Source organism: Equus quagga, chromosome 10 (assembly GCF_021613505.1).
Source record: "Equus quagga isolate Etosha38 chromosome 10, UCLA_HA_Equagga_1.0, whole genome shotgun sequence".
In the NCBI taxonomy this organism is placed as follows: domain Eukaryota; kingdom Metazoa; phylum Chordata; class Mammalia; order Perissodactyla; family Equidae; genus Equus; species Equus quagga.
In genome coordinates, this window is record NC_060276.1 from 13,453,002 (window position 1) to 13,465,748 (window position 12,747).

At 44.9% G+C, this 12,747-nt stretch overlaps 1 protein-coding gene across 1 annotated transcript; it reads right to left on the reverse strand.

Annotated features, from left to right (window-relative positions):
* Positions 1-4,243: 4,243 nt before the first annotated feature.
* LOC124245909 (putative MAGE domain-containing protein MAGEA13P) lies at positions 4,244-10,174 on the reverse strand. Its single transcript, XM_046673733.1, has 4 exons — positions 10,142-10,174; positions 9,366-9,591; positions 8,579-8,721; positions 4,244-5,506 (listed from the first exon to the last, which is right to left on the reverse strand). The coding sequence occupies exons 1-4, from the start codon at positions 10,172-10,174 to the stop codon at positions 4,394-4,396; spliced, it is 1,515 nt and encodes a 504-aa protein (XP_046529689.1). The 3' UTR covers positions 4,244-4,393.
* Between the last annotated feature and the right edge of the window lie 2,573 nt (positions 10,175-12,747).

Below are 12,747 nucleotides of genomic sequence, written 5' to 3' on the forward strand. Positions count from 1 at the left end.
TGCTCACCCAAATAATGCAGGGGAGCAGCTATGCTCTTCCTGATAGGACACAGGGGAGACTCTAAGGGAGGAGGTAGTGTCTCGCATGTCACTGGGCCTCTCTTCCAGTTCGCCTTCTACTCAGACCACACGGAGACTTCCAGCTGGTAATGATGATTCTGAGCTTTCCCAAGCCTATTCATGTAAATTGTCCAGTACCATCCACCCAGTTTCCCCATCATCTCTGCTTCTGGACTCTTCTCATCCCTAAATTGAACTCTGGACTCAGAGCCCTGACTGCCAGCCTGCCTGGGGCTCTCTGGACTTGGTTTTGCATGTGGTCTCTCTCACAGACTCTGGCAATTGCTGTTCTCCAGATGCTCTTAATGCCTTTCCCTGACTGAGGACGTCTTGTCTGGTCCACTTCCCTGGCTCCTGGTCATTCTGGCCAAATCCTTGCTCAAGTAAAGGAGAACTGTCCTGCTGACATTTTAGAATTTTAAATTGTGCCCAGAGGAATCTTTTTACTCAGGCCATCGCTGCAGAAACCCAGCTTTTTATGGGTGAGGGAGTAAGTTAATTTGCTTCTTAATCTAGTGAGGAAATGGAAGACACAAATAAAACAATAGTGAGACAATATTTTTTCTCCCATAATTTTGCCCCTAATTTGAAAGATTGATAGTATAAAATGGTTCTGAGCATGTAGGTTATTAAAGTACATTAATTTATGAGAAAACAAATTGTTACAGCATTTTTGGAATAAAGTTTCAGCAATATTTATAAAAACTTAAGATATTCACACCCTTTCCACTTTAATCCAATTTTCCACATTAAAATGTCTTTTTATGAGAAAACACACACATTTGCCTAAGAATTCATGCTTAAAGGTGTAGATTTAAGTTCTATTAATTATACAAAAAATAGGAAACAACTTATGCATTGATCAGGAGAAGAAGTGTTTAATTAATTATGGCATATACATACTTCAGGATTCTAGAGAGTATTTACTAAAGCGAGGTGGATCCATATGTGCTGCCGTGGGAAGATTCTGCATCCATTTTATTAAGCGGCGAAGGCAAATGTCAGAGGAATATGTGCTTCATTACCCATGCATGTTGACAAAACACAATATATTTTTATAGTATATCTATAAAAAAAAGCCTGGAATCAGGTTTAACATAATACACATCAGATTACTAACTGCAGTTACCCCTGAGGAGAGGGCTGAATTTGGGGGGTACTTTGTAAAGGAAAGAATTGTGATTGATCTGTCTTTTCAGAATGTTTTGCAAATAAGTATATATACACAATTACCTTTGTAATTAAAATATTTACATAAGCCTAACAACAGAAATAAGCACTGGGCATTAATCAGTTAAAGCAACTGCTAACTTATGCAACAAACAAATCCTGAAATTTGAATGGCTTAATACAACCAAGTTGTTGTTGTTGTTGTGCACATAAATTCCAATGTGGGTTGGCAGGGATTCTCCACTCTCAGGTGACCCAGGGGCCCAGGCCGCTTCCATCTTGTAGCTCCGCTATCTCAACACAAGGCCTCCATGTTTGCTGCTGAGTGGCAGAGGTGACATGGAAATGGCATACTGGCTCCTGCCCAACTCCAAGTGGACCGCCCAGGAAGGAGAGAAAGACAAGAAGTGGATGAGCACTTGGAGTCTCTCCCATAAACTGTCACATATAGGTGCTCAATAAAAGCAACTACCATAATTTGTTATGACGACAATCTTCTTCATTTCTTGAAGGAGTTCCTGGGAAGACCAAATTTGCCTGGAAATTCACCAACATTTTCACGAGCCTGCTATGGGATAGGTGCTTTTAAATACAGGATCACATGTAGTTTTCAAAGGATACTGTAAATATTAGCAGGGAGCTCTGCACTTCCCTTTGCAATAGCCTCTATAATCTCAGTAGGCTGAGAATTTTCTCTGTTCTTAAAGGGCATAAAGTCTTAACTTGTGAGTCTTGCTACCCTCCACATGACCAAACATTCTCAAGCACCTGTACAGGTGCTGTTAGGCATACCACAAACCAGGAGTTTCCCGCGGGGCAGATACACAGACAAGAGGCAGTGGAAGGATGATTAATTATTTTTTTCTTATTTAATCAGAGCTAACGTGTCCATTAAGGAACAATGGTTCACCTCCTAGGAGGACTCTAGGGTTTGAGGAATTCAGCCCCTGCAGATGCTCGCTTATACAGAGATTTCCATGGTGTTTCCTCACCTTCCGCTTATGAGGGAGGCTTTAGTTTTTGACCATTTATGTAATCTCATCCATCTGTCGATGTGGCCAGTGGCTTGTTTCAAATTATACATCTTATTAGAATCCTACTGCAAATATCAGTGACTTTTCAAAACCCCTAACTTCAGGGTTATATCCCAAGAACCAGTAGATTATGTGCAAATCAGGCTCTATTCACTAGCTCCTTTGAAAAATAATTTGAGAGTGTGTTGAAGAAGCCAGGAGGGATACCCAGGTGTCGTAAACATTCTCCAAAGTGCGCTTTTACTTCAAAGGGGCTGTTGCTACGGAGGTTCTAGAAAGGAGAATGGAACAGCCAGATGGCTTCTGCAGGGAGTAGGAATGCTCTATGTCAGGGCTGAGGCAGGTGATTTTGGGTTGTTCCACCGGGAGCAGCACACAGTGTCAGACAAAGAGGAAGTGACGAGTTGGTCAGCAGGCCAGGTTCCAGAAGACACACAGGGGAAGACCAGGGGGAGGTCTATAAAGTAGGAAAGTGCTTAGACCAGACAAAAATGCTAGCACCTGGGTAAAGTCAGCTCTCAAGGAACCCTGGAGCTCTGAGAGGACACTAGGTAAATAAAGCCCACAGATGATCCCCAAATCGTGTTTGATTCTCACTGTCACCTTCCTTCATTAGCCCTGCTTTTAGTACCTCGGCCACAGGGCCCTTCTTTTTGTTGCCTGAAAGACGTTATGGAGTACTGAGAGGCGAGATAAACTAAGAGACAGAAGGTCTGCCTTGGGCTGAGAGGAGTGGGAACAGCCTGGGCCTAGGTGAATTCAGATCAGGGATCTAGTGCTAGTCCTGTCACTTATTATACAAGTGATCTTGGGCCAACTGCCAAGTGCTATAAGCCTTAGGTTCTTCGTCTGTGAAGTAGGTTTGATAAGCCCGATCTTGTAGGACTGCTGGAATGTAATGTAATTAAGTAAAGCAACTGGCACAGTGCCTCCTGGCATTTGTTGGATCATTAATGAATGGCAGTTATTTCTAAAACTTTATCACTCTTTCCTCTGGGACTGTGTGTGTGTGTGTATGTGTGTGTGTGCATTCCATGACATCTCAGAGAATATGCAGCATTCTGGGACACAAAACATCAAGTGAGTCAAAAATGCTACTTTGTAGATAACAGTAAATTTTCCCCATTAGTGGATGTATTTTTAATTTGGATATGAGGAAGTCTTCTCCAGCTGAACGCAACTCAAAGCTCCTTGAATCTGAATCAAGGACTAACTCCTTTCCTCCCTCCCAGTGCCCTTCCATTCAAACCACTATTTTCGTTCATTTCATCCTCTTTGAAAATATGCTATTGCTTAGAGTTGGCCAAATTACACTCAAGATAACCTAATTAAAACATCCTTTCAAGGGAGTGGGCTCTGGCTCTGCCAGACTATGGAAAAAGTGCCAGCCTCTGGGCACCACTTCAAAGGATTATCACCCTATCATCAGGAAATCCTTGCAGACAATGTGTATAGAACACTTTACACACTGCATTGAGTGGCATGGGGACAAGACTGCAGGACACTTTCCACACCTGCTCCAGGTGGAGATTTCTCTCTGGTTTACCCACATCCCAAAGGAACTGCTAAAAGAAGTTTCCCATTCTAGGTTTTGCTCTCATCTGTAAGACACACCTATAGGAATAAATGAGCCAGTGAGCCAGGGCTCTCATTTATTAAGATTTAATTTCACATACATTCTTGAATTAGCCAAGCAAATCCAGGCACATAGCTTTAATTTTACAAAACAAAAGACTAAATGGGATATGGGAATCCTGGGATAATCATCTTTCATATTTTTCCCTATTTCTTGATCCCATCTATTTTATTGCTGGGCTCTTTCACATTTTTAAGGAAATTCCTATTCCAATGCCATGCTATCCTGCTTCAGGCCACAAAATAAGATGGAAGGCTTCTGAATTTGTTTTACGGAATGGCAAAATTCTTATTCTTAAATCTGATAAGCAGCAATAAATATGTAACCAATGTCATTAATGCACCTAGACTCTGAAACTAATAATCCTTTTACAAGGAAGAACATTTGAAAAATACCAAAAAGCAAAAAAAGATAAAATCTTCAACTCAACCCTCCACTGCTTAGAACCTTAATTGACCTCTTCAAACACAGAGTGGAGAATCTCCCTCAGAATTCACTCAAGGCAGGAGAAGCCGCTAGATGTGACACTGGAACTTTCACTGGCTATAGCAGTAGTACCATCGGTGGTGGCAACTTTGGTCTGGGCTCTCTCTTTCTCATCTCTCAAAGCTTCCTCATACCAGGATGGGAAGGAAGTGGGGTCAGCCCCACTGACCTTGGCGAAAAACTCCAGGACTTTCCTCTTGCTGGTTTCAGCATGGGCCCTTGGACCCCACAGGAATTCGTAGCATGGAGTATCGCTGTTGGGCATCTGCCAGTACTCCAGGTACTTTTCCTGCACTAAATCTTTGGTGATGAGCTTCCTGGGCTCCCCATAGATGAAATCCTTCCTCCCAGCATACACCTCAATCATATTCAGCACCTCCCAGATCCTCTTCTCAGGGCCACGGTTGCCTTCGATGAAGATCACACCCAGGATAAGTATCAGGAGGCCTGTCTTGGGCATGCCCTGGTCATCAGTCAGCACCCCATCATAGGTGAGGTCTAGTGTTTTGATGAGCACATAGGAGTGGCTGGTAGGATCCACTTCCTTCACTTCAATGCCAAAGACAACCTCCATGCACTCACAGACTTTCCTGAAGATTGCAGGGAAGTGGCCCTGGTGCTCTCTGATGATACTCTTCAGCATCTCTGCCTTTGTGACAGGCTCCTTTGTTATATACTTAACACTCAGGAACTGCACCGCTTCAGCCACCTTCTTGTTTAGCTCATCACTGAGCAAGTACTTAGGATCTGTTGGAGACTGAGAAGTGCTCGGACCCTCTTCTCGGCTGCTGGAGCCCTCATTTGATTTGCTCAATGGAGTGGCTTTGATGGCAGTGGGGGAGGAGCAGGTTTTCTGAGAACTCTGGGGAAGACTTGTTGTTCCAGCAGCAGGCACCACCTCTGGGGTGCCCTGGATCAAAGGAGAGACAGAGGAGGAGGCGACCTCCTTCCCCTCAGCTACAGGAACCTCTGCACCCATCAGGCCCTGAACCTCTCTTTGGGCCTGAAGGTCTAGTTCAAGCTTGCAGCACTGATTCTTCTGACCGTGAGGTATGATGACTTGTCTTGGGGGCAGCAGGCAGGAGTGTGGGCAGAAGGTGGGTGATGGGTGCCAATTGGCCTGAGGGAGAGAGGAAGAGTGTGAGAAACTCAACCTTGTCAGTTCTGACAAAGGCCATCTTAACAGGTCTTCCCTTAGATAGTGCTCAAGGGGTCTCCTGTCTTCCTGATTCATCTGCCCCCTAAGAACCTGTTGGAAGACCTGAGAAATTTCCTCAGGGTGTAGCCAGCTGGCACGGCCTGCAGATTCCAGGTCAAACAGTAGGGTGTGTGAGGTTGGCCACTGTGCTGCCCCTTCTGTTCTGGTGTGGGTAGGGGCCCTTGGTAGATATTCAGGGTCCTTACCTTGACTGACTCCTGGCACTGCCTGGGCCTCCTCTGCTCCGCTCACCCAAGGACATATGCCTCAGACCAAGGCCCTCCCTCCCAGGGTTACTTGAGCCCCTGTAAGAGAAGTTGAGGGGGCACCTCAGGCTGCAGACTGCAATTACAATCCTGGCTCTCCCAGTGCTAAGAGGAGGGGGAGGGCCAGACTTTGTTATGTCCCCACTGTCCTGGGGTGGGTGGTCCCCTCACTGCTCACTCAGGTCCTCATCTTTCTCTTGGCAGGACCTGGACTCCACCCCTCTGCTGGCTTGAGACAAAAGTCTCAGAACAAGAGCTCACAATCCTGAGACATCTGGCCACACCTCTCTAGGGCCTCCCTAGGGTGAAAGTAAGGGCTGGATGATCTCTGTGGGGATCCCTCTCTCCTAAAATAGGGGATCATCATCAATCTTCATCTTGGGATTCTTCCTTCTATTTGACTTGAGGTCACCCTCCTTAAACCAAGGCCTCACTTTCCTGATACAGCAGAGGACGACGTGAGGGGGTGCTGCATTCAACCACCAAGCCCTGGGTCCTATCACGGCTGACAGCAGGGCAGGGAGGGGCTGGGCCCCACCTGTTCTTGAGTAGGGGGTCCACCCCATCCTTAGATTTATCCCTCTGCTGAACTGAGTCCAGCCCCTTGAGACCACCAGGTGGGAGTGAGGGTGTTCTATATCTGGACACCATGCACCAGGGCCTCCCAGGGTAGAAGCAGGGCAGAGAATGGGTCTTATCTCTCCAAGGGCTGGGGGGGCCCTCAATCCTTATCCAGGGTCCTCACTTTAACTTCTGGCAGCGCCTGGGGCTGCTCCCTGGGCTGACCAATGTGACTCCCTCTGCTGATGTGAAGTTGCCCTATCAAAACAAGGCCTGCACCTCCCTGAGACCAATGAGACAAAAGTGAGGAGATGCCACATCCAGCCACCCCTGCCTCAGATTCCCCAGGCCAGCAGGGCCTGGACCTAGTATGTTTTGGGGTGGTGTGTACACTTAGTCATCCCTCAGGGTATTCACCTCAGTGCCCAGCACGGGCTGGGACTTCTCCCTCTGGTGACGGGAGTCTGGCTTCCTCAGACAAAGATCCTCACCTCCCTGGGACTCCTCATGCCAACTGGAAATGAGATGAGACTCAGACTGACCTGCCTAGGGACTCCCAAGGCTGATAACAGGGGTTGGGCAGGTTTCTGTGGGAACTTCTTTGTACGGAGTGCGAGTCACGCTCAGCCCTTCAGAAGCTATTCATATTTACTCCTACAGGGTCTGCATTCTTTCCCTTCTTCTGTCCTGAGGATGCATCCCTCATGCCAGGGCACTGTCTCCCAGAGATGCCAGATGAGGAAGTGAGAGAAGCACAGGGGACGGGAGGAGGATGCCTCTGCCTAACAGCCCCAATTGGGGTCTCCCAGGGCTGAGAGAAGGAGCAGGACAGGTCTGGAGACCCCTCGATCTGACTCCTGGTGGGGCTGGGGCTTCTCCCTCCGCGAGCTGAAGTTGCACCCCTCAGACCCAGGCTGTCATCTCACTAAGACTGCCAAGAAGGGAGTGAGGCTGGGCCTCAGCCTACAGGCCTGCCCAGGGTCTACCAAGGATGACTCAGAGGCTGCACAACTCCCTCTGTGTTCTGGCTTGACAGTTACCGTCAGTCCTCCTCAGGGAATTCATATCTATTCCCTATAGGGTCTGAAACCCCTTCTTTTTGCTAACTTGAGGATGCTTCCCTCAGGCAAAGTCCCCCATCTCCCCTAGACACCAGGCAAGGAAGTGAGGAGGATGGAGGGGACATCAGTGCCTGACAGCCCTGCCTGGGGCCTCTCAGAGGTTTCTGTGGTGCCCTCTTTATCCTTTCAGCCCTACCTAAAGGTCCTCACCTTTATGCCTGGTAGGGCCTGGGACTCCTCCCTCTGATCACCAGAGGTTGGACCCTTCAGACCAAGGCCCTCACCACCCTAAGACCCCGGATTTGGAAATGGGGGGGGAAAGGGGGAAGTTCACTGCTTTATCTCCAGAGTCCTCAGGGCTGACCGAAGGGATCAGGGTGAATTTCTGTGGAGATTTCTCTGGGTTCTGTGGAAGGGCATAGCCCTAGTCCTTCCCAAATGATTCATTTTTACTCCCGACAGGGCCTGCAGGGTCTCCCTTCAGCAGACCTGAAAACGCAGCCCTCAAGCCAAGGGTCCCAAGTCCCGGAAACCGCCCACACACAAGTACAGATGACTGGCGGAAGTGCCTCTGCCTAACTGCCCCGCACTGGGCCTCCCAAGGCTGACAGCAGGGTTGGGGGTCTGTGGCCCTCTTCTGTCTGGTGAGCTCCCCTCAGCCCTCCATAAGGGTCCTCACCTAACAGCCTGGCAGAGCCTGGGACTCCTATCTCTGAGGACCCGAGGCCGGGCTGCCCCTCAGAAAAAGCCCGCAGGTCTCTCAGACTCCCAAGATGGAGGAGCAGATACAATACATCCGGCTTGCCAGGGGCCTCCCAGGAATGACTGCGGGGGCAGGGTCGGCGGAGAAGGGGCTGGGGCACACTCTGTGGTGAGAGCGCTCCTCAGTCCTTTGACTCCTCACCTTAATCCCCGGCAGGTCCTGGGACGCCTCCAATTGATGAAGCCTCCGGTCCCTCAGAATCCCAATGTGGAAGTTCGGGATACATCACACCCAGGAACCCTGCCTGGGACCTCCCTCAGGAATGACTGCAGGGGCTCAGCGTGACTGAAGGCCCTTCTACCTGTGGTGAGAGGTCCCCTCACTCCTCCCTCTGGATCCTCACCTTGAAGCTGGGCAGGGCCTGAGACTCCTCTCTCTGCTGACCCAAGTCCAGCTCCCTCAGGGAAGATCTCGCTTCCCTCGGATTCCTGAGGTGGAAGTCAGGATATAACTTGTCGGAGTATCCTGCCTGGCGTTTTCCCAGGGCTGACAGCACAGGCAGAGTGGGTTGCATTCCACTTTACTTGGGATGAGAAAACCCCTCAGTCCTCACCTTGACTTCTGGCACTGCCTGGGCTCCCCCCTCTGTCAACCTGAGGCTTCACCCATCAGATCAAAGCCCCTACCTTACCAAGACTACCAAGATAGGAGTGAGACCGGGCCTCAGCCTGACAGGCTTGTGTGAGGTCTACCAGAAGTGAAAGCAAGGGCAGAGTGGGTTTCTGTGTGGCTCTCTGTGTGTTCTGGGTTGGGGTTTACCCTCAGTCCTCCCCAAGGTATTGTGTTTTCTCCTAACAGGGCCTGCACCCCCTGCCTTCACAAGGTCCATATCTCTGAGATGCCCACCACAGAAATGAAGATGGTGTGGGTAGTGGCGCCTGTTCTTGATAGTCCCGCCTGGGTCCTCCCAGGGCTGAAAGCAGGGGTGCACTTCTGTGAGGCTCCTCTGTCTGGGCTAGGTGGGTGGCTAATTCAGCCCTTCACAACGGTCCTTGCTTTGATGCCTGGTAGGGCTTGGGATTCCTCCCTCTGACTGGAGTCCAGCCCCCTCGGATCAAAGCTCCCACCTCCCTGAAAATGTACCTGGTCTCCTGGTGGAAGTCAAGGTCTGCCACATGTGGCCATCATACCCGAAGGTCTTTCAAGGCTAACAGCTGGGGTAGGATGGACGTGGGGACCAGTCTCTTCTGTGGTAGGAATTCTTCTTAGTCCTCCCTCAGGATCATCACACTGACACCTGGCACTGAGTTGGCCTTCTCCTTTTGTAGCGCTGAGTCCATCCACCTCAAAACAAAAGTGTAAGACAGCAAGTAACCCAAGCTTGTCATCCTGGCATATACAGGTAAGGCAATAAATCTGTAAATAATTTAAGGACAATTGACATATTTCCAATATTCTGAATCAATCAGGAATATTTTATAGTTGCCTCCATAAAGATCTTGAACGTTTTTTGTGAAGCTGTTTCTTAGATAAGTTTTGGATTTTCATGCTGTTGTGAACGGGATATTTTAAAAAATTTCATAACACATTTATTATCCTATACTTTTTCCTAGAGACAAATCAGTAAAAGTTTATATTGTCAAGGAGAGAAAGGGCAATATCCCTTTATAAATTTTAATTTTATTTTACTTCAAGTTTTGTTGAATTATATTTGACAAATAAAAATTGTGTGTACAATGTGATGTTTAGCTATACATATACATTGTGAAATGATTATGATAATCAAGCTAATTAGCATATTCATTACCTCACATACTTAGCTTTTTTTTTTGCGTATGATGAGAACACATAAGTTCTACCCTCTTAGCAAATTTCAAGTATACTATAGTGTATGATTAACTATAGTCACCATGCTGTGTATCAGATCCCCAGAACTTATCCATCCCTCATAACTGAACCTTTGTACCCTTTGACCACCATCTCCCCATTTCCGCCGCATCTCAGACCCTGGCAACCACCATCTCACTCTGCTTTTATGAATTCAACTTTTTAAGATTCCACATATAAGTGAGATCATGCAGCATTTGTCCTTTCCTGTCTGACTTACTTCATTTAGAATAATAGCTTCCAGGTTCATCAATGTTGTCACAAATAGCAGCATTTCTTTCTTTTTAAAAGTTGAATAATAATATAGTATTCAAGTATATATATATACACACACACACACATTGAGAAATATTATGTATATATATATATACACAAACAATGGAAATATATATGTGTGTGTGTGTATATATATATATATATATATACTTACATATCACATTTTCTTTATCCATTCATCCGTCAACTGACACTTAGGTTATTTCCATATCTTCGCTATTGTGCATGATGCTGAGATGAATATGGGAATGCAGATATCTCTTTCAGATACTGAGTTCATTTCCTTTGGATGTATACCCAGAAGTGAGATTGCTGGATCATATGGTAGTTCTTTTATAATTTTTTGAAAATCCTCCATACTGTCTTCCATAGCAGTTGTACCAATTTACATTCCAACTGAGTACACAAGGGTTCCCTCTTCTCCACATCCTCTCTAAAACTTGTTCTCTCCTGTCTTGATAATAGCCATCTTCACAGGTGTGAGATGATAATCTCATTATGGTTTTCATTTGCATTTCCCTGATGATTAATGATGCTGAGTACCTTCTTTTGAGAAATGTCTATTCTAGTTCTTAGCCCATTTTTTAATTCAAGTTATTTGCTTTTTGCTATTGAGTTGTTTGAGTTCCTTATACATTTTGGATATTCTCCTCTAATCAGATATATGATTTGCAAATATTTTTTCCCATTCTGTAGGTTGCTTTTTCACTCTGTTTGTTTCCTTTGGTATGCAGAAGCTTTTTAGTTTGATGCAGTCCCACTTGTTTATTTTTGCTTTTGTTGTCTGTGCTTTTGATGTCATATCCAAAATATTAGTGCCAAGATGAGTGTCTCTGTTTTCTTCTAATAGTTTTAAAATTTCAGGTCTTAAATTTAAGTTTTTAATCTATTTGGAGCTGATTTCTATGTATTGTGTGTGATACAGGTCCAGTTTCAGCCTTCTGTATGTGGATATTTACTTTTCCCAATCATTTATTGAAAAGACTGTCCTTTCCTCATTGTGTGTTCTTGGCACTCTTGTCCAAGATCAGTTGACTATAGATGTGTTGACTTATTTCTGAGCTCTTTATTCTGTTCCATTGGTTTATATGTCTGTTTTTATGCCAGTACCACACTGTTTGACTACTGTAGCTTTCTGTTTTGAAATCAAGAAGTGTGATGCCTCCAGTTTGTTCTTCTTGCTCAAGTTTGCTTTACCTATTCAGGGTCTTGTGTGGTTCTGTATGAAATTTAGGACTGTTTTTTCCTCTTTCTACAAAGAATGCCGTTGGAATTTTGATAAGGATTGTGTTGAATCTTTAGACCACTTTGGGTAGTAAGGACATTTTAGCAACATTAATTCTTCCATACCATGAACATGGAAGTCTTTCCATTTATCTGTGTGATCTTTAATTTCCTTCACTGATGTTTTTTAATTTTCAGTGTACAAGTCTTTCACCTCTTTGGTTATATTTATTCTTTTATTAAAAAAATATTTTATGGAGGTCACATTGGTTTATAAAATTGTGTAAATTTCAGCTATACATTATTATATTTCAGTTTCTGCATAGACTGCATTGTGTTCACCACCAATAGTCTAGTTTTTATCCATCACCATACATATGTGCCCCTTTATGCCTTTCACATTCCCCCTACTCCCCTCCCCTCTGGTAACCACCAGTCTGTCCTCTGTATCTATATATTCATTTGTTTATCTTTCACATATGAGTGAAATCATATGGTATTTGTCTTCCTCTGTCTGACTTATTTCACTTAGCATAATACCCTCAGGGTGCATCTATGTTGTCACAAATGGCACAATTTCGTCTTTTCTTATAGCTGAGTAGTATTCCATTGTGTGTGTGTATATATATATATATATATATATACACACACACGACATCTTCTTTATCCATTCATCTATTGATGGACACCTGGGTTGATGGGAATGCAAACTTGTGCAAGTGCTATGGAAAACAACATGGAGATTCCTCAAAAAATTAAAAATAGAAACACCATATGATCCATTTATTCCGCTACTGGGTTTTTATCCAAAGAACATGAAATCAGTAATTCAAGAAGTTTATCAATTTTATGGATCTTTCCAAAGAACCAGCTTTGGGTTTCATTGATTTTCTCTATTATTTTCCTATTTTCAACTTCATTGATTTTTACTCTAATCATTTTTCTCTCTGCTTTCTGTAAAATTTTGTTAAGTTGTAGTTTCATTTTCACTTAGATCAAAATTTGTATTTTTAATCTGTCTTTGGGCTTTTTTCTTTGACCCATGAATTATTTAGAAGTGTGTTATTTAATTTCCAAATATTTGTGGGATACTCTACCTTCTTGTTATTGATTTTCAGTTTAATTCCATTGTGGTTTGTAAACATACTTTGCATGATTTCTATTCTTTTAAATTTATTAATGTGT

Coding starts and splice junctions, on each gene's coding strand:
- LOC124245909 (XM_046673733.1), bottom strand. CDS start 10,174: ATGCGGCGGAAATGGGGAGATGGTGGTCAAAGG. Junction 9,592..10,141: donor GGGGAGATGGTGGTCAAAGG/GTACAAAGGTTC, acceptor AATTATTTACAG/ATTTATTGCCTTACCTGTAT. Junction 5,507..8,578: donor AGGCCCTGCCCAGCTTCAAG/GTGAGGATCCAG, acceptor TCTCTCCCTCAG/GCCAATTGGCACCCATCACC.